Below are 25,734 nucleotides of genomic sequence, written 5' to 3'. Positions count from 1 at the left end.
CGATTTTTTATTTTTTTATTTTATTTTTTTTTATTTTTTAATGTCCCTGGGTTCCCAGCATGACCTAAAGGAAACGCTGTATTCTGATTCCAACATCTCTAGAGTAGCTGAGACAGAAGCGCTTCACTACTTTATCTCTCTTGTTGCTAAATTATCACTCCTAAGGTACATCATGCACTTCTGTCAGAATGTCTGGGGCAAGTCACACACCACAACTTTAAGTCCCTGAACTTAAGACTCTGGCTTTGTACCATTTAGAATTCAACCATATGGCTATTTCTCCCAAATGTAGAAGATCTTGGTGCAGGCCCATGCTTCTTACACCGCTAATACATGTGGCTTTAAATAAAGATGCTTTTGAGTCTCTTGGTGATGGAAGAGGCCTGCACTTGCTGTTGTCACACTAAAGGAGGACTCAAATATGCCAGAGACGTGTTAAAGTGTGGGCAAAGTAGTCAATCGCCCAGGGCTTCCTCTAACTCTACTTTTAACTGTGTGTGTGTGTGTGTGTATATATATATATATATATATATATGTTCAATGGCATGTGTAGCTGCAGATACACATGCTGTGCACATCCCGCCATCTAGTGTTGGGCTCGGAGTGTTACAAGTTGTTTTTCTTCGAAGAAGTCTTTTTCGAGTCACGAGATCGAGGGACTCCTCCCCTTTCGGCTCCATTGCGCATGGGCGTCGACTCCATCTTAGATTGTTTTCTTTCCGCCATCGGGTTCGGACGTGTTCCTTTTCGCTCCGTGTTTCGGTTCGGAAAGTTAGTGAAAATCTCAGAAAATTTGACAGTATTGTTTGCGTTCGGTATCAAGTTAGTTACAACAAATCGACACCGAATTTTGAAGAGCTCCAGTGGCCCTTCGGGGTTTTCGATTCCCCGGCGGGGCCTGGTCGGCCCGACCACGTGCGTCTTCAAGGCTAATGGAACGGACCCCATTCCGCTTCTGCCCCGAATGTCACAACAAGTATCCTTATACAGATCAGCATCTGGTCTGTAATTTGTGTTTGTCTCCAGAACACAAAGAGGATACCTGTGAGGCCTGTCGAGCGTTTCGGTCGAGGAAGACTTTAAGAGACCGAAGAGCAAGAAGACTACAAATGCCTTCGGCGCCGACAGGACAATGGCACTTGGAGGAAGAGGAAGAAACCTTCTCCATCGCGGATTCGGACTCGGACGAGGTAGATCCCGAACAGACGCCGAAAACCGTTAGTAAGTCATCACAACACAAAACTCACGGAAAAACCGTTAAAGCCCAGGGGACGCCACCGCCAGCAGGCCATGGCTTAACCCGAAAAATAGGTGACTGAACATCGGCACCGAAAAAGGGCATGCATGTGTCGAAGTCATCCGACTCCGGTCGAGATACCGACACAGAGCAGACTCGACCCCGAGACACCGGGTCGGAGCAATCTCGACACCGAGAAGGCGGCACCGAAATGAGTCGCCATCGAGAGATCAGTACGCCGAAAATTTAAAAAGTGTCTTCAGAGCCGAAAAAGACTGCCGAAAAAGCTTCCATACCGAAACATCCGGCCTCGGAACCGAAATAGAGTTCCTACACCGAGGAACAGGGCCTGTCCTCACAGATGCAAGGACACAGATTCGGACAGGAACTGGAGGCAGGGGAGCCAGATTACACTCAAAGAAGGCTCCACATTCAAAAGGACACAGGGAAGATCAGTACTCTCCCGCCAATAAGAATGAAAAGAAAACTTGCCTTCCAAGAGAAAGACAAGCAGCCTCAGGCAAAGGTGGCAAGACAAGTGCCTCCGCCACCATCTCCACAACGCTTACCGCAATTATCACCAGTAGCCACTCCACCAATGATGCAGTCCCCAACTCACACAGGGATGAGTCCGGATGATCCTGACGCATGGGATCTTTATGATGCGCCTGTATCAGATAACAGCCACGACTGTTATCCAGCGAGACCGTCACCACCTGAGGACAGCACTGCCTACACACAGGTGGTGTCAAGAGCAGCGGCGTTTCATAATGTCACCCTGCACGCAGAACCTATAGCGGATGACTTTCTCTTTAATACACTGTCGTCCACACATAGCCAGTACCAGAGTCTCCCTATGTTACCAGGAATGCTCAAACACTCCAAACAAGTGTTTCAGGAACCTGTGAAGGGCAGGGCCATAACTCCAAGGGTGGAGAAAAAGTACAAAGTGTCCCCAACAGACCCTGTGTACATCACGCAGCAATTAACACCAGACTCAGTGGTAGTAGGGGCAGCTCGTAAAAGGGCAAACTCACACACCTCAGGAGGCGCCCCACCTCCAGACAAAGTCGCAAGTTCGACGCAGCAGGGAAAAGGGTTGCGGCACAGGCAGCCAACCAATGGCGCATTGCCAACTCACAGGCATTGCTGGCGAGATATGATAGAGCTCATTGGGAAGAAATGCAACATTTCCTAGAACACCTGCCCAAAGAGTTCCAAAAAAGAGCACAACAAGTGGTGGAGGAAGGCCAGAGTATCTCGAACAATCAGATACGCTCAGCAATGGATGCAGCGGATACAGCTGCTAGGACTGTAAATACAGCAGTGACCATACAGAGGCACGCATGGCTAAGAACCTCAGGATTCAAGCCTGAAATACAGCAAGCGGTCCTGAATATGCCATTTAACGGACAGCAGTTGTTTGGGCCGGAGGTGGACACTGCCATAGAAAAACTTAAAAAGGACACAGATACGGCCAAAGCCATGGGCGCACTCTACTCCCCACAGAGCAGAGGCACATTTCGGAAATCACATTTTCGAGGGGGGTTTCGGGGACAGAGCACAGAACCCTCACCCTCACAAACAAGACCCACTTATCAAAGCCAATATCGGCGGGGAAGTTTTCGGGGACAATACAGAGGAGGACAGTTCCCAAAGAGTAGAGGGAAGTTCCAGAGCCCCAAAACTCCACAAAATAAACAGTGACTTCAACGTCACAAATCCCCAACACATGACACCAGTGGGGGGGGAGACTAACCAATTTCTACAACAACTGGGAAGAAATAACAACAGACACGTGGGTCCTAGCCATTATCCAGCATGGTTATTGCATAGAATTTCTCCAATTCCCTCCAAATGTTCCACCGAAAACACACATGTCCAAACAACACATGGATCTCTTACAACTGGAGGTCCAAGCGTTGTTGCAAAAAGATGCAATAGAGCCAGTACCAATTCATCAGAAAGGAACAGAAGTTTACTCCCTGTACTTTCTCATACCCAAAAAAGACAAAACTCTAAGACCTATACTAGATCTCAGAACATTAAACAGATACATCAAATCAGATCACTTTCACATGGTGACACTGCAAGACGTGATCCCATTGCTCAAACAACAAGACTACATGACAACACTAGACCTCAAGGAAGCGTATTTCCATATACCTATACATCCTTCCCACAGAAAGTACTTAAGGTTTGTAATCCAAGGGGTACATTACCAGTTCAAAATGTTGCCATTCGGGATAACAGCACCAAGAGTTTTTACAAAATGCCTGGCAGTAGTGGCAGCTCATATCAGAAGGCAGCAAATACATGTGTTCCCGTACCTAGACGATTGGTTAATCAAAACCAATACGCAAGAACGGTGTTCACAACACACAAAGTATGTCATAGAAACCCTTCACAAGCTAGGTTTCTCACTCAACTACAACAAATTACACCTTCAGCCGTGTCAAATACAACAATACTTAGGAGCAACAATCAACACAACAGAAGGGATTGCCACTCCAAGTCCACAAAGGGTACAGGCATTTCAAAACGTAATACAAGCCATGCACCCAAACCAAAATTTACAGGTAAAATTTGTAATGAAACTACTAGGCATGATGTCCTCATGCATAGCCATTGTCCCAAACGCAAGATTGCACATGCGGTCCTTACAACAGTGCCTAGCATCACAATGGTCACAGGCACAGGATCAACTTCAAGATCTAGTGTTGATAGACTGCCAAACATACACCTCGCTTCAATGGTGGAACACTATACATTTAAACAAAGGGCGGCCTTTTTTAAGACCCAGTGCCTCAGTACGTAATCACAACAGATGCCTCCATGATAGGGTGAGGAGCACACCTCAACCAACACAGCATCCAAGGACAATGGGACACTCAGCAGAGACAGTTTCACATAAATCACTTAGAACTACTAGCAGTATTTCTAGCGCTGAAAGCATTTCAACCTATAATAACCCACAAACACATTCTTGTCAAAACAGACATGACAACGATGTATTATCTGAACAAACAGGGAGGAACACACTCAACACAGTTGTGTCTCTTGGCACAGAAAATATGGCATTGGGCGATCCACAACCACATTCGCCTAATAGCGGAGTTCATACCTGGAATTCAGAACCAGTTGGCAGACAATCTCTCTCGGGATCACCAACAGATCCACAAATGGGAAATTCATCCCCAAATACTAAAGACTTACTTCCAAAGGTAGGGAACACCGCAAATAGACCTATTTGCAACAAAAGAAAACGCAAAATGCCAAAACTTTGCATCCAGGTACCCACAGACTCACTCTCAGGGCAATGCGTTATGGATGAGTTGGTCAGGGATATTTTGATACGCTTTTCCCCCTCTCCCACTCCTTCCATATCTAGTAAACAAATTGAGTCAAAACAAACTCATACTAATAGCACCAACTTGGGCAAGACAACCTTGGTACACAACACTACTAGATCTCTCAGTAGTGCCCCATATCAAACTACCAAACAGACCAGATCTGTTAACTCAACACAAACAACAGATCAGACACCCAAATCCAGCATCGCTGAATCTAGCAATTTGGCTCCTGAAGTCTTAGAATTCGGGCATCTAGACCTTACACAGGGATGTATGGAGGTCATAAAACAAGCTAGAAAACCAACCACAAGACATTGCTATGCAAATAAGTGGAAAAGATTTGTTTATTACTGCCATAAATATCAAATTCAACCATTACACGCATCTGCTAAAGACATCGCCAGCTACCTACTACACTTACAAAAGTCAAAGTTAGCTTTTTCATCCATTAAAATACATCTCACCGCAATTTCAGCTTATCTGCAAATTACGCACTCAACTTCATTATTCAGGGTACCAGTCATAAAAGCATTTATGGAGGGTCTGAAAAGAATTATCCCACCAAGAACACCACCAGTTCCTTCGTGGAATCTCAACATTGTCTTAACACGACTTATGGGTCCATCTTTTGAACCCATGCACTCATGTGAGATACAGTATTTAACATGGAAAGTAGCTTTTCTGATAGCTATCACATCTCTCACAAGAGTAAGTGAAATACAAGCATTTACTATACAAGAACCCTTTATTCAGATACATAAACATAAAGTAGTTCTACGAACTAATCCTAAATTCTTACGTAAGGTCATATCACTGTTCCACTTAAATCAAATAGTGGAACTCCCAGTATTCTTTCCGGAACCAGATTCTGTAGCTGAGAGGGCATTACATACATTAGGCATTAAAAGGGCACTAATGTACTACATAGATAGAACAAAACAAATTCGCAAAACAATTGTTTGTTGCATTCCAGAAACCTCATACAGGGAATCCAATATCCAAACAAGGCATTGCCAGATGGATAGTTAAATGTATTCAAACCTGTTATATAAAAGCATAAAGAGAACTGCCTATTACACCAAAGTCACACTCAACTAGAAAGAAAGGTGCTACCATGGCCTTTCTAGGAAACATACCAATCACTGAAATATGTAAGGCAGCCACATGGTCTACGCCTCATACATTTACCAAGCATTACTGCGTGGATGTGTTAACAACACAGCAAGCCACAGTAGGACAAGCAGTATTACGGACTTTATTTCAAACAACTTCAACTCCTACAGGCTGAACCACCGCTTTTGGGGAGATACACATGCTGTGCATAGACTAGTAAGCAGTTATCTGCAGCTACACATGCCATCGAACGGAAAATGTCACTTACCCAGTGTACATCTGTTCATGGCATGAGACGCTGCAGATTCACATGCGCCCTCCCACCTCCCGGGAGCCTGTAGCCGTTTTAAGTTGAGAAAAATTAGACTTGTACATTTGTAAATTTGTAAATAGATCACTTTTAACCACATTATGTACATACATATTTACTCCATTGCATGGTCACTATTACTATATACACAACTCCTACCTCACCCTCTGTGGGGAAAACAATCTAAGATGGAGTCGACGCCCATGCGCAATGGAGCGAAAGGAGAGGAGTCCCTCGATCTCGTGACTCGAAAAAGACTTCTTCGAAGAAAAACAACTTGTAACACTCCGAGCCCAACACTAGATGGCGGGATGTGCACAGCATGTGAATCTGCAGCGTCTCATGCCACGAACAGATGTACACTGGGTAAGTGACATTTTCCATATATATATATATATATATATATATATATATATATATATATATATTCCATTATTAATGTTGGCTGAATTAGCTTTTCACCTTATAGCCATGTCATAGTACAGAATGTCTGCACAATTGTCCTACTTTTTGTTTTTGCAAAGGATCATCAAGGAATTTATGAAGATTCTCTCTAAGGCATTCTCGTCAGTGCACTGCCTACCTGTACCTTGGAAGCTGAACACTGTGCTAAGCCAGCTCATCATCCATGTTTTAACCAGTCTGCAAGTCAGAATTTAAGAACCTGTCTTAGAAGATGGCACTTTTGCTTGCCTAGATATTCAGAGGTCGTGTAGGTGATATTAACGATGTTAACAATCGAAAAGCAATTCCTGTAGTTTACCATAGAGAAAGTTGCAATGATAACAAATTCTGTGTTCATGGAAATGTACCCTCAGGTTTTCATCTGAAAGAGCTAGTGGTGCTCTGTTCCTTCTCCCTTATCCAGCCTCCAGTGTGGAAAGGACTCTGCATTTCCTCAGTGTTCGCAGGTGCCTCAAATGTTACATTTATTGGAAGGAGGGCATTTGAAATGCAGGACAACTCTTCATTTCCTTAGGATGCTTAGGAAAAAAATCCCCCTACAAAACTGTCTATAGCACAGAATTTCTCACTGCAATCATTTTATTTTCCTCAGCAAAGCAATCTATCCCCAAGTAGAATGTAACTGTGCACTCCATAAAAAGCATGTATACAGTACCATTGTATGCTAGGGTGCCACTTTACATCTGCCGTGCTGCAGACTTGAATAACAAACACACATCAACCAAACACTACTATATGAATGTGAATGCTGCACCAATTTATTCAGTGAATGAAGCCATTACTTGCTACCTGATTCAGTGAAAGTGAACTGCTCCCTCATTTATGTATACTAGTGTACTTAACTGCCTGTTATTCTGATTCAAACATGTGACTCTGTGAAAGATCCATCATGTCCTTGCTGAAGTGGAATGTACTACTAAATAATCACTGTTTTGCTGATGGGCATGTTAATGCTATTTATTGCTATGTTTAAAAATGACGATTGATAGTGATTCAATTATGCGATTCTAAAAAAAGATCACACCCTAGAGAACTGTAGTTACCATTAAGTGTTAAGTGACTTATTTATTTTGTCACAATAGCTGTAACAAAGAGGAGATTAAACAGAAAAGTGGGTTATCATCAGACACAAAAAACATTGCCTTCATCTTCCTGTAACCTGATTCAGCATGACATTTAATGATAAAGGAAGATGGGGCATTATGTAAAATATTTAGAAATGCTTCTCTAGCCCCCCCCCCCCCTCCCTCCTCCTCCCCCAACACAGCCTCCCCCCTCCTCCTGTGCTTTCTCATCCTTGGGAAAATTACCATGTACCCATACTCTTGATGCGGATACTCATTGACAATATGTACTGAGGGTTCTATTTTATCATGTTTATTCTTTCACGCACACTCCAACAATTAAGTGATCTGTTCATTATGCTGTTGGAAGTTCAGCTTCTTTCCAAAGGCTGTTTGAATGTAGGAATGTTGAGTAACTGGCTGGCAGTGTCTCACTATGCATGACTTTCTCTGTTTAAAGAATTGCCAGTGTACTCTGGTTGACTTTGTAAACTGCATAATAGGTAACGCTGGCTTTTTAACATTTATCATCAGATGATAATGAAGGAAGCAGCAGTGATACAGCTCCTCTTTTCCAAATGGCTGGTGATGGAAAAAACACAGATGATATCACAATCCCCATGCTTTTTCTATTCAGTAAAGAAGGCAGTATAATACTTGATGCCGTCCGCGAGTACCAAGAGGTTGAAGTACTTCTTTCAGACAGAGCAAAAGATCGAGGTATGAGTAGAAAAATTCAAATTTCCTGACTTTTGTTGAGACTTCAGAATGTAAGTCGATGATCAACTTGATGATGACCATCCTGGGGTTGGTTTTCTTGGAAAGGTATATTTATAGCAAAATGTCTGCCCTTCAGTACAGATGCTGGAAAGTTATTCTCATATCTGTGACTTCCTAGTACGTTTTTTCGTGGATTCCCTATCTCTTCCATTTCCTCTAATCTCTGAGGCTGTAAAATGAAATAGGTTTTTGGCAGCAGGTTATTTACAGGCACAGAAAAAGAGTAATTTACCATCCATCAATTGCTTTGGATTCTGGCAGTCCAATCAGTCAAGTTGAGAAAGCTCTATTTAACAGAGCTGTTCATGTATCCAAATACTTTGGCATTGTTAGTAATTTATATGGTTACCACTTTCACAATTTACCACCAGTCTTATATGAAAACAAACCAGGCACCATTTCTTTTAAGTGTATACCAGTAACTTGGAGTTATGCAGCTTTCCCTTAATATGTAACACCATCCATTTTTTCTGCTAAGAAGATTTCAAATACCCCCCCCCCCCCCCCCCCAGTAAGGGATCTTTTACGTAACCAGCGCCCAACATAGCTGCTAGTTGTCACTCCTTTATTAGGCTGAGCACTCACACCTCTTGGTCTCCTTGGTTTGTGAACCTATTCTAAAGTTCCCATCAACACTCAATGTAATGGTTGGTCTCTGAAAAGCATCTTGCTTACATTTTTCTGTTACCATTGGAGGAGCAAGCATGACTTAAAATTACATCCAACCAAAATTCCCAATGACCCACAGGGGCATAGACTTCATCTTCAGTTTTTATTTTTTATTTTATTAGGTACGAACGAATCATCTCAAACAAGAATCTGAAAGTTTCATATAATTAATTGAAAAGACAGCCCATTGAGGACTAGAGTTCTCTCAGTTCTGAAATTCAAAGCAACTGACACTATCTGTTTTACATGTTTTGTTTAAGGAGTCAATAATTGTAAAAAAAAAATCTGGTCCCTTGTTTTCAAGAGGTAGACATGGAGAAAATTCTGTGTACGTTTTCCTTAAAGTGTAACCACTGTTACCCTTAGGTTAATCTACACCATGTTTGTTATTAGTGTCTGTTATGGTTGTGCAATTGTGTATGCTTTTGTTTGTTAGGTTTACAGGTAACTTACCCACAACCTTGTGAACTTGGAGGGAGTGAAAGGAAGGCAATTGTATTCTGTACACCAGGACAATAACAGAGTTGCAATCTGCTCTGTGATGTTGTCCAGCCATTCACAGTCTTCATCTGTGAAGCATAAATCTCAGATGTCGGTGAACTAAGTCATCTCACATGCTCTGTTTGGAAGATCATGACCCAGATCATGTTTCTCTCATTTGCCTTTCCCTGGAGAGTTCAGAATTGTATTGTACACTTAACCATTGTCCTCTAGTTTACCATCACCAAAAACGATAGACAATCTTGTCAGCAAAGATTTCAACCTTATGCAGCAATTCCTCTCACCTCCAGGCCAAAGACTGCTTTTTGGCCTGATGTCAGAACTACATTAGACCTGGCCCTGAAACTAGTAGTTTGCCCTTTGAGCCAAAACTTAGAATCTATGATGGTGAAACTCCCTCGGTGCCCTCAGCATTTGAATGTTGAAACAATTCAGAAGCCCCTTTTCCCACCCGCCCAATGTATGATATTGATACTGGTCCTAATATTACTCTGTAGCAAGAGCTGTCTGATAATTCTCTAGAGCACCCTGAGAAGATACTTTAAAAAAAGTTAATCGAATGTGCAATATTTCTTGTAAAGACATGCATGGTCTGGAAGATGCTCCAGAAGAAAATAATAATTGGCAATCATCTCCAATTTAGAAGGAAAATAAAGACAGAGTTGTTTCTTCAAACATGATACCAACTGTTTTAGTTAATGTCGTTTGATTAGTTCATTAAAACGTAAAAAGTGTTGCCCTCTGAAGATAAACATAAGCATTATCATGGAGTTGAGAATATATTGAAAAAATAAAATTAACCATAATAAGCAAATATAGATGACAGCATGCAGCCGTTTTGCATCAATTATTTCTCACTTAGTAATTTTAGGCTCATGTCCACAAACCTTGACAACGTACTGGTCATGATCAAATCTTGACTACTTACCAAGATACATACTCCAGCATTAAGTTCTAATGTTATGGGTGTTAAACATGGGTTTCACCTGTTTTTTATGAGCATGTATAAGCTGCAGCCATGTACAAAAGGGATCGATCAACCTTCCATTGGATTGTTTACTAAGCATGCAAGTAGGAGATGAGAAAACATTGCTAAACCATTTTTTTCTAATTTTCCAAATAGGAAGCATTAAAAAGTATAGTCTTAAGAGTGCCAGCTTCACATTTTTTCTAATATAATTAGACGGTATAGGCCAAAAATAATAAGCTGTTTAAGTCTCATTAAGGAATTTTGCACCCTTTAGCCCATTAAAGAATTCCAGCCTATGGCAATATATCATATCACATATAATGGTCTCTTAACTATTCCTTGAATTGTTGGGTTAAGTAAATTTGGACCATGCATCTTCCAAACTTAAATTTGTGATTTAGTCCCTAATGTAATTTGACCAGGGGTGAGAATGCCCAAATCGAACCATCGTAAATTCTTTCAAAGTTCCATCTCAGGCAAATTTCAGTCTGAACATAGCTACTAAAATGTCTGATCACATATAGATCCTGACTACGTAGATTAACAGCATTTCTAAGTTGTATATGATAAGTACAGGTCACATCCCACAAGGGGCTACAAGTAGCTAAAGACAAACTGCAGTCTTAACTCTCAATCCTTTCCTGCATTCTTGATGTCATTTTGTGTTATGATATACATGCTAGAACACAGTTTGATGGAGAACTCAAATCTTCATCTAGCACATGCAGACATTTTTTATAGGCAACATCACAACCAACAACCATGTATAGAAAACTGGAGATTCTTGTAAAGCACTTTGGGCCTCAAAAGGGGTAGGAAAACACCATATAAATGACAACACAATATGTTGATTCAAGGTTCTTCACTCTGTTCTACATGTATATTTGTCTTGAATGTATATTTTTTCCCCATGGTACACACCACAATAACCTGCCATAGCATACCTAGCTATGTTTAAAATATTCTGGTGACCCAAAATTATAAAGGTTGTAAACAGAAGCCAGCGAAGGAGATCTTGGGTTGCACCAAGGGTTATAAGAAGTAAGAAAAAAGTACATATTCAGTTTTAGTTGGCTGAATGTAAAAATGATCCAAAGTACTATAACTAGAAGTTTGGTGTGACCAAAAATAAAGCAGAATCTAGTCCCAGATTGTATTCATAGAGATATATTTATATATTTGCTAGGTTTAGAAATACACTAATTTCATGTTGAATATTGATAACAGTGTAATTAGAATACAACATTAAGAGCCAGATGTATCAAAGGATTTTAACCATTCTGTGTCTATGGGGAAAATGCTTTAGTACAGTGGTTCCCAACCTTTTGACTTCTGTGGACCCCCACTGAATCATTATTGGAATACGGGGACCCCCCACTATCCCATTACTGAAAGCTGAGGACCTAATCTGTTAACATTATTTCATTTTCTAAGTACTTGCGGACCCCCTGAGGAGGCTTCGCGGACCCCCAGTGGTCCCCGGACCACAGGTTGGGAACCACTGCTTTAGTACATATGGCCCTTAGTTCTGATTATCTAAGTATAATTGTATTTTGCAAAAGTGCACTAAAGGGCAGCATACCTCGTTCATGAGCTGTAGGTTTATAATCTTAAAGAATGAACTAAAAATAATTCTACTCCCTAAGAAGGGCACTGTTACAATACTTTACTTGTTTGCCAATATGCAAAGTATCTGTGCGAGGTGAAAACATGGTTGTTCCCAAGGTAGCTACATCTTCCTCTGATCCAGCTATAGATAAAGAAATGATAATCTTTTTACCGATAGAAGCATTGTCAGCAGCTGAAGAACAGTGTGGACCACAACACCATACCAAGTGGACAGACCCCAGCACTCAACCAAAATTGCATAGCTCCACCCAAAATACAAAATGTTATAATGGCCCCAGAATATGGGTGGAATATAAGAACTACACCTCTCCAATCAACACTAGACGTATGCGCTGCCACCCTGCACCTGAAGCCCTGCAACCTGCCTGTTGACATACAGTACCCTGTTACCGTCCACTTCCCCCCAGTATCTTCACAGACATAGTAAACTGTCTAGTAGCCCCTCTTCCTCTAACCACAAGATGCATGACAGTTGAGCTGGGCTTTATGATGGTCCTTCCAATATAATCCATGGCACCATATTATATATAGCAATTCATTACCTGATCCCTTATCATTAACGGAAAAGGCATATAATGTATGAAAGGACCTGTGAACTGATGGCAACTGGGCCACTAGATGCAGGCTATAACAGGACGCTAAAATAATCGGTGAGTACTAACCAGACTAGAGATCTACCTGAACTGCTGTTCAGTGGAGGATTCTAACTTAATCCACCCTGCAGGTTCCAGATACTCACTCACTCTGAGTATTTATAGCCTGTAATGACAAATAAGAGGACATTAACACAGTCCAGCTTGGCAAATATCTTGCATCTCATAGTGGCAATTATATAAAAAGAATCTATCTGGGCAGAGATCTGATCCCTACTCACTTATTATTGACAACTTTTCTTGCAGATGTATAAAATCATAGATTGGGCAGCCTCCTGCAACAGTCAGGAAATCTGATCGAGGACATAAAACATGAATTATCAGCACAGTACTGGGACTTGCAGAGCTAATCAGGAGTGCCAGCGTACTCCTAAAAGTCCATCTTCCACTCTGCTGGACTAGATCTGAAAAACATTTGCGAGCAGTTCCCCCTGCGTGCTGTTAGGTGGTGTAACTCGCCTCCATCTGGCATCGTCCACTCATGTGCCACTCAAGTGACATGTGCAGTGCCTATATAGGTGCTACCCCAGCACGCTGACCTCAGTTCTTTTCTTTCCGTGCCAGACCCAGAGTCATTTTTTGACTGACCTTTTTTCTACTTTTGACAAAGGTGTTTTTTTCAAGATATACCTCTTGGTGTGGCAGGGATGTTCACAAAGAAGGCTGGCTTCAAGCTGCGGCGCCTGTCACTGGCAAATGTCGGTAATGGACCTGCACCCCGTCTGTCTCTGGTCCCTTGAGCACAACCCCAATATCATCACCTGCGTCGATTCTCACGCCATGCACCCCAAGCCCTTGAGGGAGTGATCCCTCAAACTCCTTGCTGCTCATCGTGTGACCCCGCATGTATCTGGATACCGGTCGAGAGAAATGTCCTGGGGTGGGGTAGCAGAGCCGTCGATCTTTATCGTAGTCAAAGTTGCCCTCCGGTAAGTCCCTCAAGAAAAGAAGAGTAAGAAGTCGAAGAGGTCTTCGACTTCGCCTGGCCATCAAAATCTTCCTGCAAGGCAACGGAACGTTGTCACTTGAGGCCTTGCTCCACGTTTGAGACTGCACCTGGGTTGTCTACGCACCTAGTTATGTTTCCGGTAGCCGAGCAACCTCCATATGTGGGTGGTCCATCCCTGCTGGAGTGCCTTCAGACCCTGCAGGTTCAGAATGGGCCCCTACTAGTTCCCTGCAGTAGACTCCAGCGCCGACTGGAGCCATGCCTTCCAGACCAGAGGCTGAGCCTAATCCTGTTGTCTACGATTTGGGGAAAATTGGGAAGGGTAACTGAACCCTGGAGAATACCGCCCCTAAATCCCAACATGGATTGGTGTGAGGAATTTGCAGATGGCGGTGGACTGGACACCTCCCCAGATATCGGCATGCTGTCTCCTCCTAAGGAGGAAGGGAGCCTCTTTTGCTATGGGGTGAGAAGGGCGACGAGGTCCTGTACCTTAGCCTGCCCTCAGTGGCAGTCAAGACAATGTCTTGACAGAGGTGTTTCAGCTAAGAGCTACGCTCTCAGAACCCCCTCTCCAATTTAATGAAGCCATTACGAACGTCGTGTTTGAGGCATGGTCCAAGCCCTGAACAGGGGCTCCCGTTAACAAGATGATTGCCCTCTGCCATCGCCCACTCCGTTGGACCCCAGTTTCCTCACACAACATCGTATCCCAGAGAGCTTGGTCATCCAAGACTCCACTTCCTGTGTAATTCGTGGCACATCCCCTACTCCCCACTGGCTAGGGAATCAAAGAGGCTGAATACTTAAGGCAAAGAAATGTTACCCTCCACCATGCGGTACTGCGAACGCTGGATGCCTTTTGGGCCATAACTCCCATGCAGTCTGGGTTTCATTGTACAGGTGCTGCCAATGATCCTGGAGGATGCCTGTACAATGTTCTCCCAGGCAATTGCATACAGGATAGATGCAGAGAAGATCACGATCCGATGTGGGCTGGACATGACAGACTGCCTTGGCAGAGCGTTTTCTTCATCAGTGTTCCTATGGCACCACCTGACTATGAACGACTGGCTTTTCAGGGGCTGTCTAAGCTTAGTTTGTGGACATGCCCTTTGATGGGTCCTGTCTCTTCAGAGACAAAACACTCAGCACTGGAGCAAATCAAGGTTAGAGCTGCTGCGAGGCCCTTGGGCCTTTCCATGGCCCCTCTCCAGCTCCAATCTGCATTTTGCCCCATCTGTCCACGGAAGAGCCTTCCAGCTGCGTCTTTACCTGCTCAGCCACCAAGGCACACAACCTCCCCAGCCTCTGTGTGGCTGAGAATGCAGTACCCACAGACCCTGTGGATCGGGCAGCTGGATGTCCGGCAAGTCTACCAGCCCCACAGCATCCAAAACGTCCAAATCTCTTTAGTTCACTCTACAACCATCATGGGCTTCCAGTGGGAGGCAGGATAAGCCATCATCTGCACCACTAGAGGTCAATAACCTCAGACAGCTGGGTTCTCTAGATTGTCTGAAGTGGCTGATTCCTCTCCTTCGTTACTAACCCTCCAACCATACCACCCACTTGCAACGGCAGACCATCTCTTCTTACTCCGCCAGGACATGGTGACTCTCCTGACCAAGGGAGCCATAGAGGGGGTGCCGAAACCAGAAGTAGGTTATGGTAGTAATTCCTGCTGCTTTCTGGTGCACAATCCTATCCTAGACCTGCACCCTCTCCATTTATTCCTCAAAAAGATGGTAGTGTTAGATTTGCAGGATGCACATTTCCACATTGCCATCCTGCCTGCCCACAGATGTTATCTGCAGTTCAAGGTGGCCCACGAGCGCTTTCAGTTCGTCATGTTCTCTTTTGGTCTTACCAGTGCCCCTCATGTGTTCACCAAGTTGATGGTGGTGGTGGCAGCTCATCTGCAGAGATCACGATGTACCAGTCTTCTCGAATCTCGACAACTGGCTGTTAAAGATGGGCACGCCCCAGGCAGTCGTCACGTGCAGACTGCAGCGGATCTCCTACACTCACTGGAGTTCACTGTCAATATGCCAACATCATGCCTGACTCCCTCTCAGATGCTTCCTTCTGGACACACAGTGCAGTTTCAGACTTATCCTCCTGAACATTAAATCCAGGATATTCAGGCTATGATACCAATGTTTCAGCCTGTATCCTGGATTTTAGTGGGATTGACTCCGAGGCTTCTGGGCCTCATACAAACTGCTTTTGACACATGCCTACTGATATATCTGGGCTCAGTAATGAGACCTGACGTTTCAGTGTGCACAGCAATAGGGGAATGTCCCCAACATTATCTAGATCTCACAGGGTGGTGGTTAACGAACTGCAATTAGGTCAGCTGCAGACTCCTCTCCCTTACTCAACCAGATCTGACAGTAATGACAGGTGCGTCACTCCTGCAATGGAGCAGCCATCTGGGACAGGTGAAGATCAGAGGTGTGTGGTCTCTGGCAGAATCCGGACCCCACGTCAGTAGAGATCCAGCTGGTATTTAAAGCCTTTCTACCCTCCATCAATAGAAGGCTGGTGCAGGTATTCATGGACAACACTTCCCCCCCTGTGGTACTGCAACAAACAGGGCAGGGTGAAGTCATGGACCTTTTGTCAAGAGTTCCTGTTCCTCCGGATATGGCTGGAACATCAGGCCGAATCCCCGCTCGTTGAACACCTAGCGAGCTCCCTGAATGCTAGGGCAGATAACTCAGCCTAAGATGTCTGGCAGATGATTAACTCCATTAAGAGGGGTTATAAGGTGTCTTTTAGTAGTAGGTAGAACCTTGATTAGATCTGTTTGCCACAGCCAAGAATGCGCATTGTCAGCAGTTTTGCATGTTGAAATTTCTACAGTGAATCTCGCTTGCAAAGGCTTTTTGCCTCAAGTGTAGCTCAGTGCTCCTGAATGTCTTTCTGCCCATACCATTTCTGCCCAGGTTTCTCAAGAAGATCAGGAACAACTGGGCCCAAGTCCTCCTTATGGCTCTGGACTATGCTCCGAGAATCTAGTTTCCCAAGCTTTTGAGCATGTCCATAGGTAGTCTGCTCAGGCTGCCTCTTCAGGAGGATCTTCTGTTGCAGCAGCAGGGGAGGGTTCTCCACCCGAACCTGTGAACTCTTTCATGCATGTAGTATGAGCGGCAACAGTTGGCCGCTTTTGACCTTTTGCCCAAAGTCTGCTGTGTTATCTTGGCAGCCAGGCATCCCTCTACCAAGATGGTAAATGCCTGCTGCTGGGGCACGTTTGTGGCATGATGTGCTGAAAAACAGGTTGACCCTCTTTCTGCTCCTCTTTCTCAGGTCCTTCTATTTATTTTTTCTCTTGACCAGCTGGGCTCTGCTTTGGGCACCTTAAAGGGCTATCTTTCTGCCATCACAGTCTTTCTGCGTTTACCAGGTCAACCATCCCTTTTCAGATCTCCTGTTGTAAATAGGTTTTTGAAAAGTCTGGAACACATTTCTACCTTCATCCTGCCGCTGTGGGACATTAATCTGGTACTCACTTTTCTGACGAGTGCTCCTTTTGAGCCACTGCACATCTGTCCTCTCAGGCTCCTTACCGTCAAGACGACCTTCCTGGTGGCAGTAACACCTGCCTGGAGGGTCAGTGAGCTCCAGGCTTTGTCATCTAAGCCTCCATGCGTGAACATCTTCCTAGAGAAGTTCTTCGCACTTGAGCTTTCTTCTTGCCGAAAGTTGTCACTCCCTTTCATGTAGGCTAGTCTATCACCTTGTCTACCTTTTTAAGCTCTGCCACATCCCTCTAAGGAAGAGAATCGACTCCATCGACTGGACCCAAAAGGAGTGTTGTTGCTCTATCTTGACTGTACAAAAGAGTTCCAAGTGGACGACCAACTCTTCATAGGGTATGCAGGAGTGAAGAAGGGGAAGGCTGTGCAGAAATGGACCATCTCCAGATATATTGTACTCTGCATTAAAATCTGCTACGTACTGGCTAAAAAGCAACCCCTTGAGGGTTTTCCTGCTCATCACACCAAAGCTAGTGCTGCGACCACTGCACTAGCATGTGAGGTTCCAGACCTGGACATTTTCCAGGCAGCAGTGTGGGCTTCTCCGCACACATTCACCAGGCACTGTTGCCTGGATAGTCTGGTCCGTCTGCATGAGCAATTTGCTTGTTCTGTCTTATAGGACTTTTTAGTGTGAAACGGTTTTGCAGACGCACCTCCAGGGAAGTATTGCTTAGGTAGTTGTTCTAAGGCAAGGATTTTGCAGCTAGAAGTCTCTGTCAAATTAACAAGTTACTTACCTTCAGTAACGCCTTATCTGGTAGAAAGAGTATCTAACTGCAGATTCCTTACTGACCCACCCATCCTCCATGCTTTGCAAACAGTTTTTTCCCCTTTCAGGCCCCTAGTGTTCCACACTAGTGGTTAATGTTCTTCTTGGCTCTGCACCACTGGTGTGGAAAGTCACAACAAGAAACTGCATCTGGTGCCTATATGGCACTGCGCACGGTACTTCCAGCACATACTATGCCTCTTGGAGCCGATACACACCAGCTACCGGCTTACAGGGGTGTACTACTCAAGGAAAAATGGCCTGATCCATCCTGGCAATAATTCTTGGCTAATTAACAAAGTTAAGGAATCTGCAGCTTGATAGAGTCCCTACCATGGACGTCATTTAGGGGTCACCATGGGTTGCAGCTGCGACCGCCCTGCTTGCCCCTTGCGACCCCTGGCACTGCCTTTGGGACCCCTGGCCTAAAAGGTGGCTAAATCAGTGGCAGGACGTCACTTGGTGATCCACTTCCTTGTTTTCCGTTTTTTTTGAATTACGATAATAATGAATATTATATTATTCACTATTATTGCAATAAAAATGGAGTACATTTAGCTGGACTATGAATCTATGACCTTACATGTTAGCGGAGGTAAATAAAAAACACTTTTTAATGTATGTTGTGTACATGCTTGCAGGTGTGCGAGTGCTTATGTAAAAAAAAAAAAAAAAATGTGAGTGAATGTGTGTAAGTGTGAGGGTGAAAGTAAAGCTAAAATAGCGTGTGATGTCATTTCTGCTACCCGTGGCATTTTGGTGAATTGACATCCATGGTCTCTACCAGATAAGGCGTTACTGAAGGTAAGTAACTTGTTTGTTGTCTGCATCGTACTAATCTGGGCATTTTATTAGTAGAATAGTCCTCTTTGTGAGGTGGTTGGACGTTCTGTGTGTTATTATTCATAGGAATAGGAAGTAGTATATGATAAAGTTGATTATTAATCATTTATTTATTATGAGCCACTGTTTCCTTTTTTTGCCTGGTACATTAGTAAATTGCATTTTCTAGCGCTATGGGAAGGACCCGATAATGAAGATATCCTTGAGTATTCGACTAGTCACTCGTATCACAGCAGGGAACTCATGTTCATGCTGTATCACTACATGTTTGCAGGTCATCACTGCACATTTACTCTGTTTACTCGTTCATGATTAGACTTCAGTCTTTGGAGGACAGACTTTGATTAATAAAATAGTCTTTCTCTACTATTCTGTGTGACGATGCCAGCTGGCAAACCGTAATAGCATACATCCATGTGTACAGTTTCCCTTTATATAACTTATAAACGTGCACACAGCATAGCATGCACGCATTGCTATTTGCATGTTTTAGCTGTTTATGTGCAGCATATTGTAGCCCATGAGTTTCTTGTGCCTCAAGGGTTGATACTATTTATTTCCTTGTATTTAACACTTTGGCAAATTTGTTTAACTAAGTTATGTATTATTGTACAGAACCTAAGGGCCACTCGTTGATCAGACATTTGCTGCTTTTAGCTATTTATTTTCATTACTGATATAATCCATATTTAATCATTACTTTCACAGAGTTAAGTAGTGCTCAGACTTAAACAATGATTTGTAGCCAACTTTGTCATTTCCTAATTTTGTAGGTTTTGCAGTGACTACACATTTGTTTAATTTGTCTTCACACCCACATTTTGGTGCCTTTCCAGATGTTTTTGCAGATCTACACATGTGCCTGTTTTCATGTCTTTTGACACATTGACGCATGCCAATGTTACTTTTACTGTAGGCTTATGTTCATACAATTGCATGTGAAGACATTTAAATACACATGTACATACATGTAAGGTTGGCATGTGTGCAAGTTAACATCCTTTTCTGTAGTAATGGTTATCTTTTATTGTCATTACAGGTAAGCATCATCTGTGTCTTTAGTCCTTTGTGTTATCATTCACTAGCTGCCTTGAAGCGAGCCAGTATAAAGAGCACAATTTTCACGTAATTAGTACTTAAGGGGAAATGTTTCTTCAAAGGAAGATCAAAGCCCTTTTAGATAAATGGTTTTGGCTTTTTTTTTTAAATCTCAAAATGATAGGCGAAATTACCAAAAGGTCATCAAAACTGACCATGTCTTTGAAATAGATGTAAATTTCACACAAAGCCAAACATGCAATTTAAGGCATGTAGAAAAGAACTTGTAAACTTCATGCATGATGTTGAACTCGAATAAGATGCCGGTTCTGGATCATACAATGTGTTGAACTGCAAAGATGGGAGCTGATTCTGAGCAGCAGGTTAAACTACTGGACAGTGAATTTTATGGACGTTAGGTTAAACCTAGACAAGAAGTTCGAGAAATTTAAAAATAAGTCTTGTACATTTCTTGCCACTCTAGTCTGTTAAGTTGGATAATCAGTTTACATAGTCTGTTTGTCCATTAGGAGGTGTTTTTAATCATTTTAAAATTATTTATTTTTAATAAAAGCAAGACAGCCTGAACGTCATTACAAGCCTACCAGTATGCTGATCACAATAATTTAGTTTGAGATGTAGACAAAGCATACTGGTCCATAAAGTGAGGCAAAAACAGATTTCTAATGGCCCTGGAAGTTCTCATTAGGACTTCTGTAATACCTGTTGAGGCCAGTTTTAGTTTAGAAGTTGCCTTTTTCCTAAATTTGTATTTTCCTAATGTGTTATTTCTTTAAAACCAAATTTTCGTTTTAATACTATCTTTTATTTTTCCAAAGTTTCTTTCAGAGAACTCTTGCATCTCTTAGATACGCAAAACTCTCAGACTTCCTAAAGACTATGGAAGGTATATAATGTTTGCAATTTAAAAAGAGCATTACAAATGTGCAGCAAACAGTAAAACTTATTATTCAACTAGTTAATAATGGTTTTCTTAAGCTAAAAGTACATTTGACCTTTGGATTGAAAATTAATAACTAAGACACTAGGAGTATTTATGGAAGAAGCAGCTCTTGATTCAGAACTTTAAAAAAAGGGCTGTGAAATACACTCCGATCTAGATGACCTTGATAGATTTTCTATAGGATGAGAAAGGGATACTCTCCAGGTACCTTATCTCTTGATATCCTTCAGGAGCCAGATTCGGCCTGGAAGCTCCAATAGCTCTCAGTTGCCAGTGTTTGGCACCAGAGACTTTTCTTGGATCCAGAAACCAACCTAGATGTGCCACTGGGTCTCACAAGACACCACCCAGTACCCTACTGTCTGTTCCTTTTTTCTGCACCCTTCAATGCGGATCCGGAGTAGCTCTCCTTGGAAAGTTTAACAAAACATTTTGATTTTGCTTGGGAGAAAGTCTGAGGCGAAGTAATCAGGCTTCAAGTGTGGACACTCTTCTTGCCAACAGATATCACTATCTGACTCACATGATGTCTGTTTGTGGTACCTGGGCATAAGCATGACTCAATAGCGTGTAGGCCTAAGGGGCCGATGCATGTATGTGAAGAGCATTAAAGAGGCCTGGGATAAGGAGCACAGCTGAAGCTCGGAATTGTATTTGATAGGTAAATCCATGAGGTGGGCCTCTGTCAGGGATGAAGAGTAATCAAGAGAGCGCACCGAGGCACAAGAAGGACTCTTTGCCTCCTCCACACAGTTGCCAGTTCTGCTCCAGGGGTTGGTCTGGTAGCCATTGGCTCTGTTCCTTGACTCTGGACTTGATGTCGACTTTGGAGCAGGACTTGCTTAGCGGTACTTGTGCTAAATTCAGCACCAGCTCCGGACATGAAGCCTTCTAATCCACATCTGGCTTTTTCAGTACCTGAATGGGTCCCTTCCTGGAGGACCTTCTCATTCTGGACCTTTGTGCACTGACTACCTTTTGGATTAAAATCTGCACGGACAATAGTTATTGTGGTTACAGCACATCTTAGCAGATCCGGAATCTCAATATTTTCGCAACCTTGATCAATGGTTGCTAAAGATGGACTCACCGAAACTGGTATCGGACCACACCTGCAGGCCACAACCTCCCTGCCCTTCAACCTGGCGTTTTCCATCAAGCTCCCCAAGTCACACCTCTGGCCCTCCTAACATATCCTACCCCTCATTTCCTTATCGCTTCTCCAGTGGGTTCAGGACTTTCAGGTTATGAACTTGATGTTTCAAGAGTGAGCTTTTCTCCCTGCCACAACAGTCCTTCAACGTTTGGGGCTTCTCTGTTTATGCATGTTATTCATGCCACAGCCTCAGTGTCACTTGCATTCACTCCAATGATGGTTGAACTTTTCATGGGCCCAGCACTGGGAAGGCCTCAAGGATCACATCCAAACTTTCCTGGAGCGACTCAGAACGTGCATTAATGGCTGATGAAGAATCATATCAAATGCATGGAGCCATTATGCCTCCTCCAATGGTAGTCACCGTGGTGCTTCCTTTAATTGAGGTGATCACCTCGATGCAGTAGAGATCTGAGGCCTTTGGTCTCACTGGGAGTGGAAGTCTTTTGATCAACCTGCTGAAGCTTTGTACGATCTGCTTGAATCTTGCTTCAGGTCCTAATAGGGCAATCCAACCACAGTGTGGTATGCTGACAAGCAGTAGGATGTGGGCTCATCTCCCTGGTGTGTGGAATCACTGAGTTTGTGGTCTTGGGTTCAATCTCACAAGGGTGATCTGGTTGTGAACAATGTAGCGCACTCCCTGAGCTTGCAGGATGACAGTTTCAATGACCACCCTCTTGGAGCCCACGAGTGGTGTTATCAACCACTTGTGGTCTGATCCATCTTGGCACTTTGGGGCTCTAATCCAGTAGACCTTCTTGCCACCTATAACAACAAGCACTGCCTACAGTTTCTGCTGCAAGGAACTTTGGGAGACGCATTGCATCTGAGGCAGATGGTGTGAGCACCACCAGACCAAACTAATAGAACTGCACCTTTCTGTGAATTGTTACGGTCACCGGGATAAATGACCCACCATAAATAGCAGGGTACCTATCTATCTGTAAACCACCAACACAAAGTAGTAGATGTTTTAAAGCCAAGAACAGAGTAGTAAAATTTAGCTTTAGATGACATCCAGGCATAAGTATGGCGAAAATCAACATGCTCAATTTTTCTTAAGTACATATACATAAGAATTTGCTGACTCCTTAGGTTCCTTCGCCTGTTCTTCTGTTTACTCCCTGTCTTTTAAGTACCTCAAAGAATTAGTTAGTTACATTCGGAAATAACCTTGGGTACTCTGTACCTAAAGATTCCTCACCCCCTGAACTTCTTCAGGCTCTGGAAACTGCAAAAGTTCGTGTGCACCAGTAATTGACGCTACAACTCCATTTTGCTCTCCGGAAACCACCCTGGACATAACATCATGGTGTCACACGAGGGGCCATCAGGGAGCACTGAGATCACTTCCTTGTTCTTTTTTCCACTCCCTCACAGGCAGAGACTAGGTTAATTGCAGCCACAGCGATACTTGACATTTTTCGTACACCAGGGAACTATGTGCTGGCTCACCGAATTGTATTTAACTGATCAACAGAGCAATTGTGTGCGCTGGTCTGACGTGATATTCCCTTCCCTATTCTCAGTATCGTTTTTTTTTAAAAATCGAGTTTACTTTGTGGGCCTTTACCCTGTTTCTGAGTAAGCCTGGATTTTTTTCCAAAAATGTTAGAGTGTATGCAGAAGTCAGTACATCGGTACTCAAGGCTTTTTCTAAGATACCCCAACTGGTGTGATCTCTTCAAGACCAGTGTACGCGCTACTCCAGCATATCTAGCGTATTTTGGTCAGTACTAAAAGTAAAGTTGACCTTGACAAGCACATGCTACTGTCTGGGGCGGAGTTGGTTGGGCCTCAAAAGGAGGATAGGTACATCTACCTGTAAGAAGCAGATTTTTACTTCCCCTGCATTCCTCATCCTCGGTAGTGCCACTATCTTGTCATTTAAAACCCTATGCCCTTCCCTACAAAAAAAATTCAAGGTGATGATGCTTTGTCACTTATTATTTTCCCATTGTATAATCGAAATGCACATTAATGCATCCATTGTTAATGTGCTCCAGTTGCATTCATTCATATTGCCTGCCATATGTAGGTAATGGTCTATAAGTGCCCCATTATTTTGTTTCTTTGGGACAGATAAGTAATATTCCTGCTACAAAAACAGCATCTTTATTGATTTTCAATACTACATCATTGTCTCTGTGAACTGCCTCCACCAAGTCCTATGAGGTTGCTCCACATGTCCTTAACATGGAGACTGAATCTTACCTTAGTATTACTGGTGTAAATTTGAACTTCATCAACATTATTGCATTTTTTTCTGCCATAAAATAACTGAAATGCTTATTAGTTTTCATGACCCACACGGAATACCTACTTTCTAGTGCCACAACTATTCAGGTTATATTCAGAATTTTGGTGTGTGTTTATTGGACTGCACCCTGGTTGTCTTCTTTCAGTAGAAGTACAACAATCTTTTTCCGGGACCAAAAAACCCTGAAATGAGAATTATTTGTAAAAATGATCTAAAGCGGGGCTCTCCAGCCTTTTCTATAGTGAGGGCTTCTTCTGATTAATGAAAATATTCCCGAGCTACTAGTGACTTTGATCAATATAACAGTAGTGACCACCTCATATATGACCACAATAGTGAACACACCTTGCAGGATCATAGTAGCAGCCACTTAGGTGTATGTCCCAAATTAAACTATGTTTATATATATATATATATATATATATATATATATATATATATATATATATAATGTGTGTGTGTGTGTGTATGTTCAGTGGCATGTGTAGCTGCAGATACACATGCTATGCACAGGTCCTGCCATCTAGTGTTGGACTCTGAGTGTTACAAGTTATTTTTCTTCGAAGAAGTCTTTTCGAGTCACGGGATCGAGTGACTCGTTCTTTTCGGCTCCATTGCGCATGGGCATCGACTCCATCTTAGATTGTTTTCTTTCCGCCATCGGGTTCGGGCACGTACCATCTATTATCGACACTTCGGTAGCGACGGATACAGATCTCTACTTGCCCTTCGGGGCACCCGCGCCCAACTTGGGCCTGGTCAGCCCGACCAAAGTCTTGTCGAAGCCTCATGGCCGGGACCCCGTTTTGATTCTGCCCTCGGTGCCACGCCAAGTTCTCGTATACGGACCAACATCTAGTCTGTAACCTGTGTCTATCTCCAGACCACCGAGTGGATACTTGCGAGGCCTGCAGATCCTCCCGGTCGAAAAAGACTACAAGACCGAAGAGCGCGAAGGTCGGAAATGTCGTCGAGAAGCACAGAACGCCTCAATGCAGTCTCCGTTCGGGGGTCCGACTCCGAGCACAAGTCTGACAACGACAGACCAATAACAGCGGGCTAGCACGTGAGTACGCCTGCCCCTACCCAGTCGAAGCCCAAACACAAGGCCTCGGGGACGCCACTGCCGGAAGGCCATGGCTCCACCCGTAAAAAGACTGCTGGTGACCAAGCAACAATTTCAGCACCGAGAAAGGCCACGCCACTGAAGCCTTCGGACTCGAGATGAAGCACAGGCTCTGAAATACTCAAGCACCGACCCATCGAGTCGAAGCCCCAAAAATCCCTCTTGGAGCCAAGGCCAACATCTACTCCAGGCCTTTCGATCCTGAGGAAACTGGCTTCGGAGCTGAAAAGACCGATATATACAGAGGAGCATGGACTTTAAAAACAATTGAAAGAAAGCCATAGATTTGCTGAAGAACTAACGCAAATGGAGGAATTTGACAAAAAACAGG

General features: G+C 43.4%; 1 protein-coding gene across 2 annotated transcripts in view; it reads left to right on the top strand.

Moving 5' to 3' along the window:
• The window catches only part of EDEM3 (ER degradation enhancing alpha-mannosidase like protein 3), a 367,252-nt gene that overhangs the window by 307,159 nt on the left and 34,359 nt on the right, over window positions 1–25,734 (top strand). For both annotated transcript variants that reach the window (XM_069231637.1, XM_069231638.1), the window contains exon 19: window positions 8,077–8,262. In XM_069231637.1, the coding sequence (XP_069087738.1) occupies window positions 8,077–8,262 (186 nt within the window). The remainder of the gene's footprint in view (window positions 1–8,076; window positions 8,263–25,734) is intronic.

The sequence above is a fragment of the Pleurodeles waltl genome, chromosome 4_2 (assembly GCF_031143425.1).
Source record: "Pleurodeles waltl isolate 20211129_DDA chromosome 4_2, aPleWal1.hap1.20221129, whole genome shotgun sequence".
Lineage (NCBI taxonomy): Eukaryota > Metazoa > Chordata > Amphibia > Caudata > Salamandridae > Pleurodeles > Pleurodeles waltl.
Note: the sequence above shows the minus strand (reverse complement) of the source record. Positions and strands in the feature narration are given on the sequence as shown.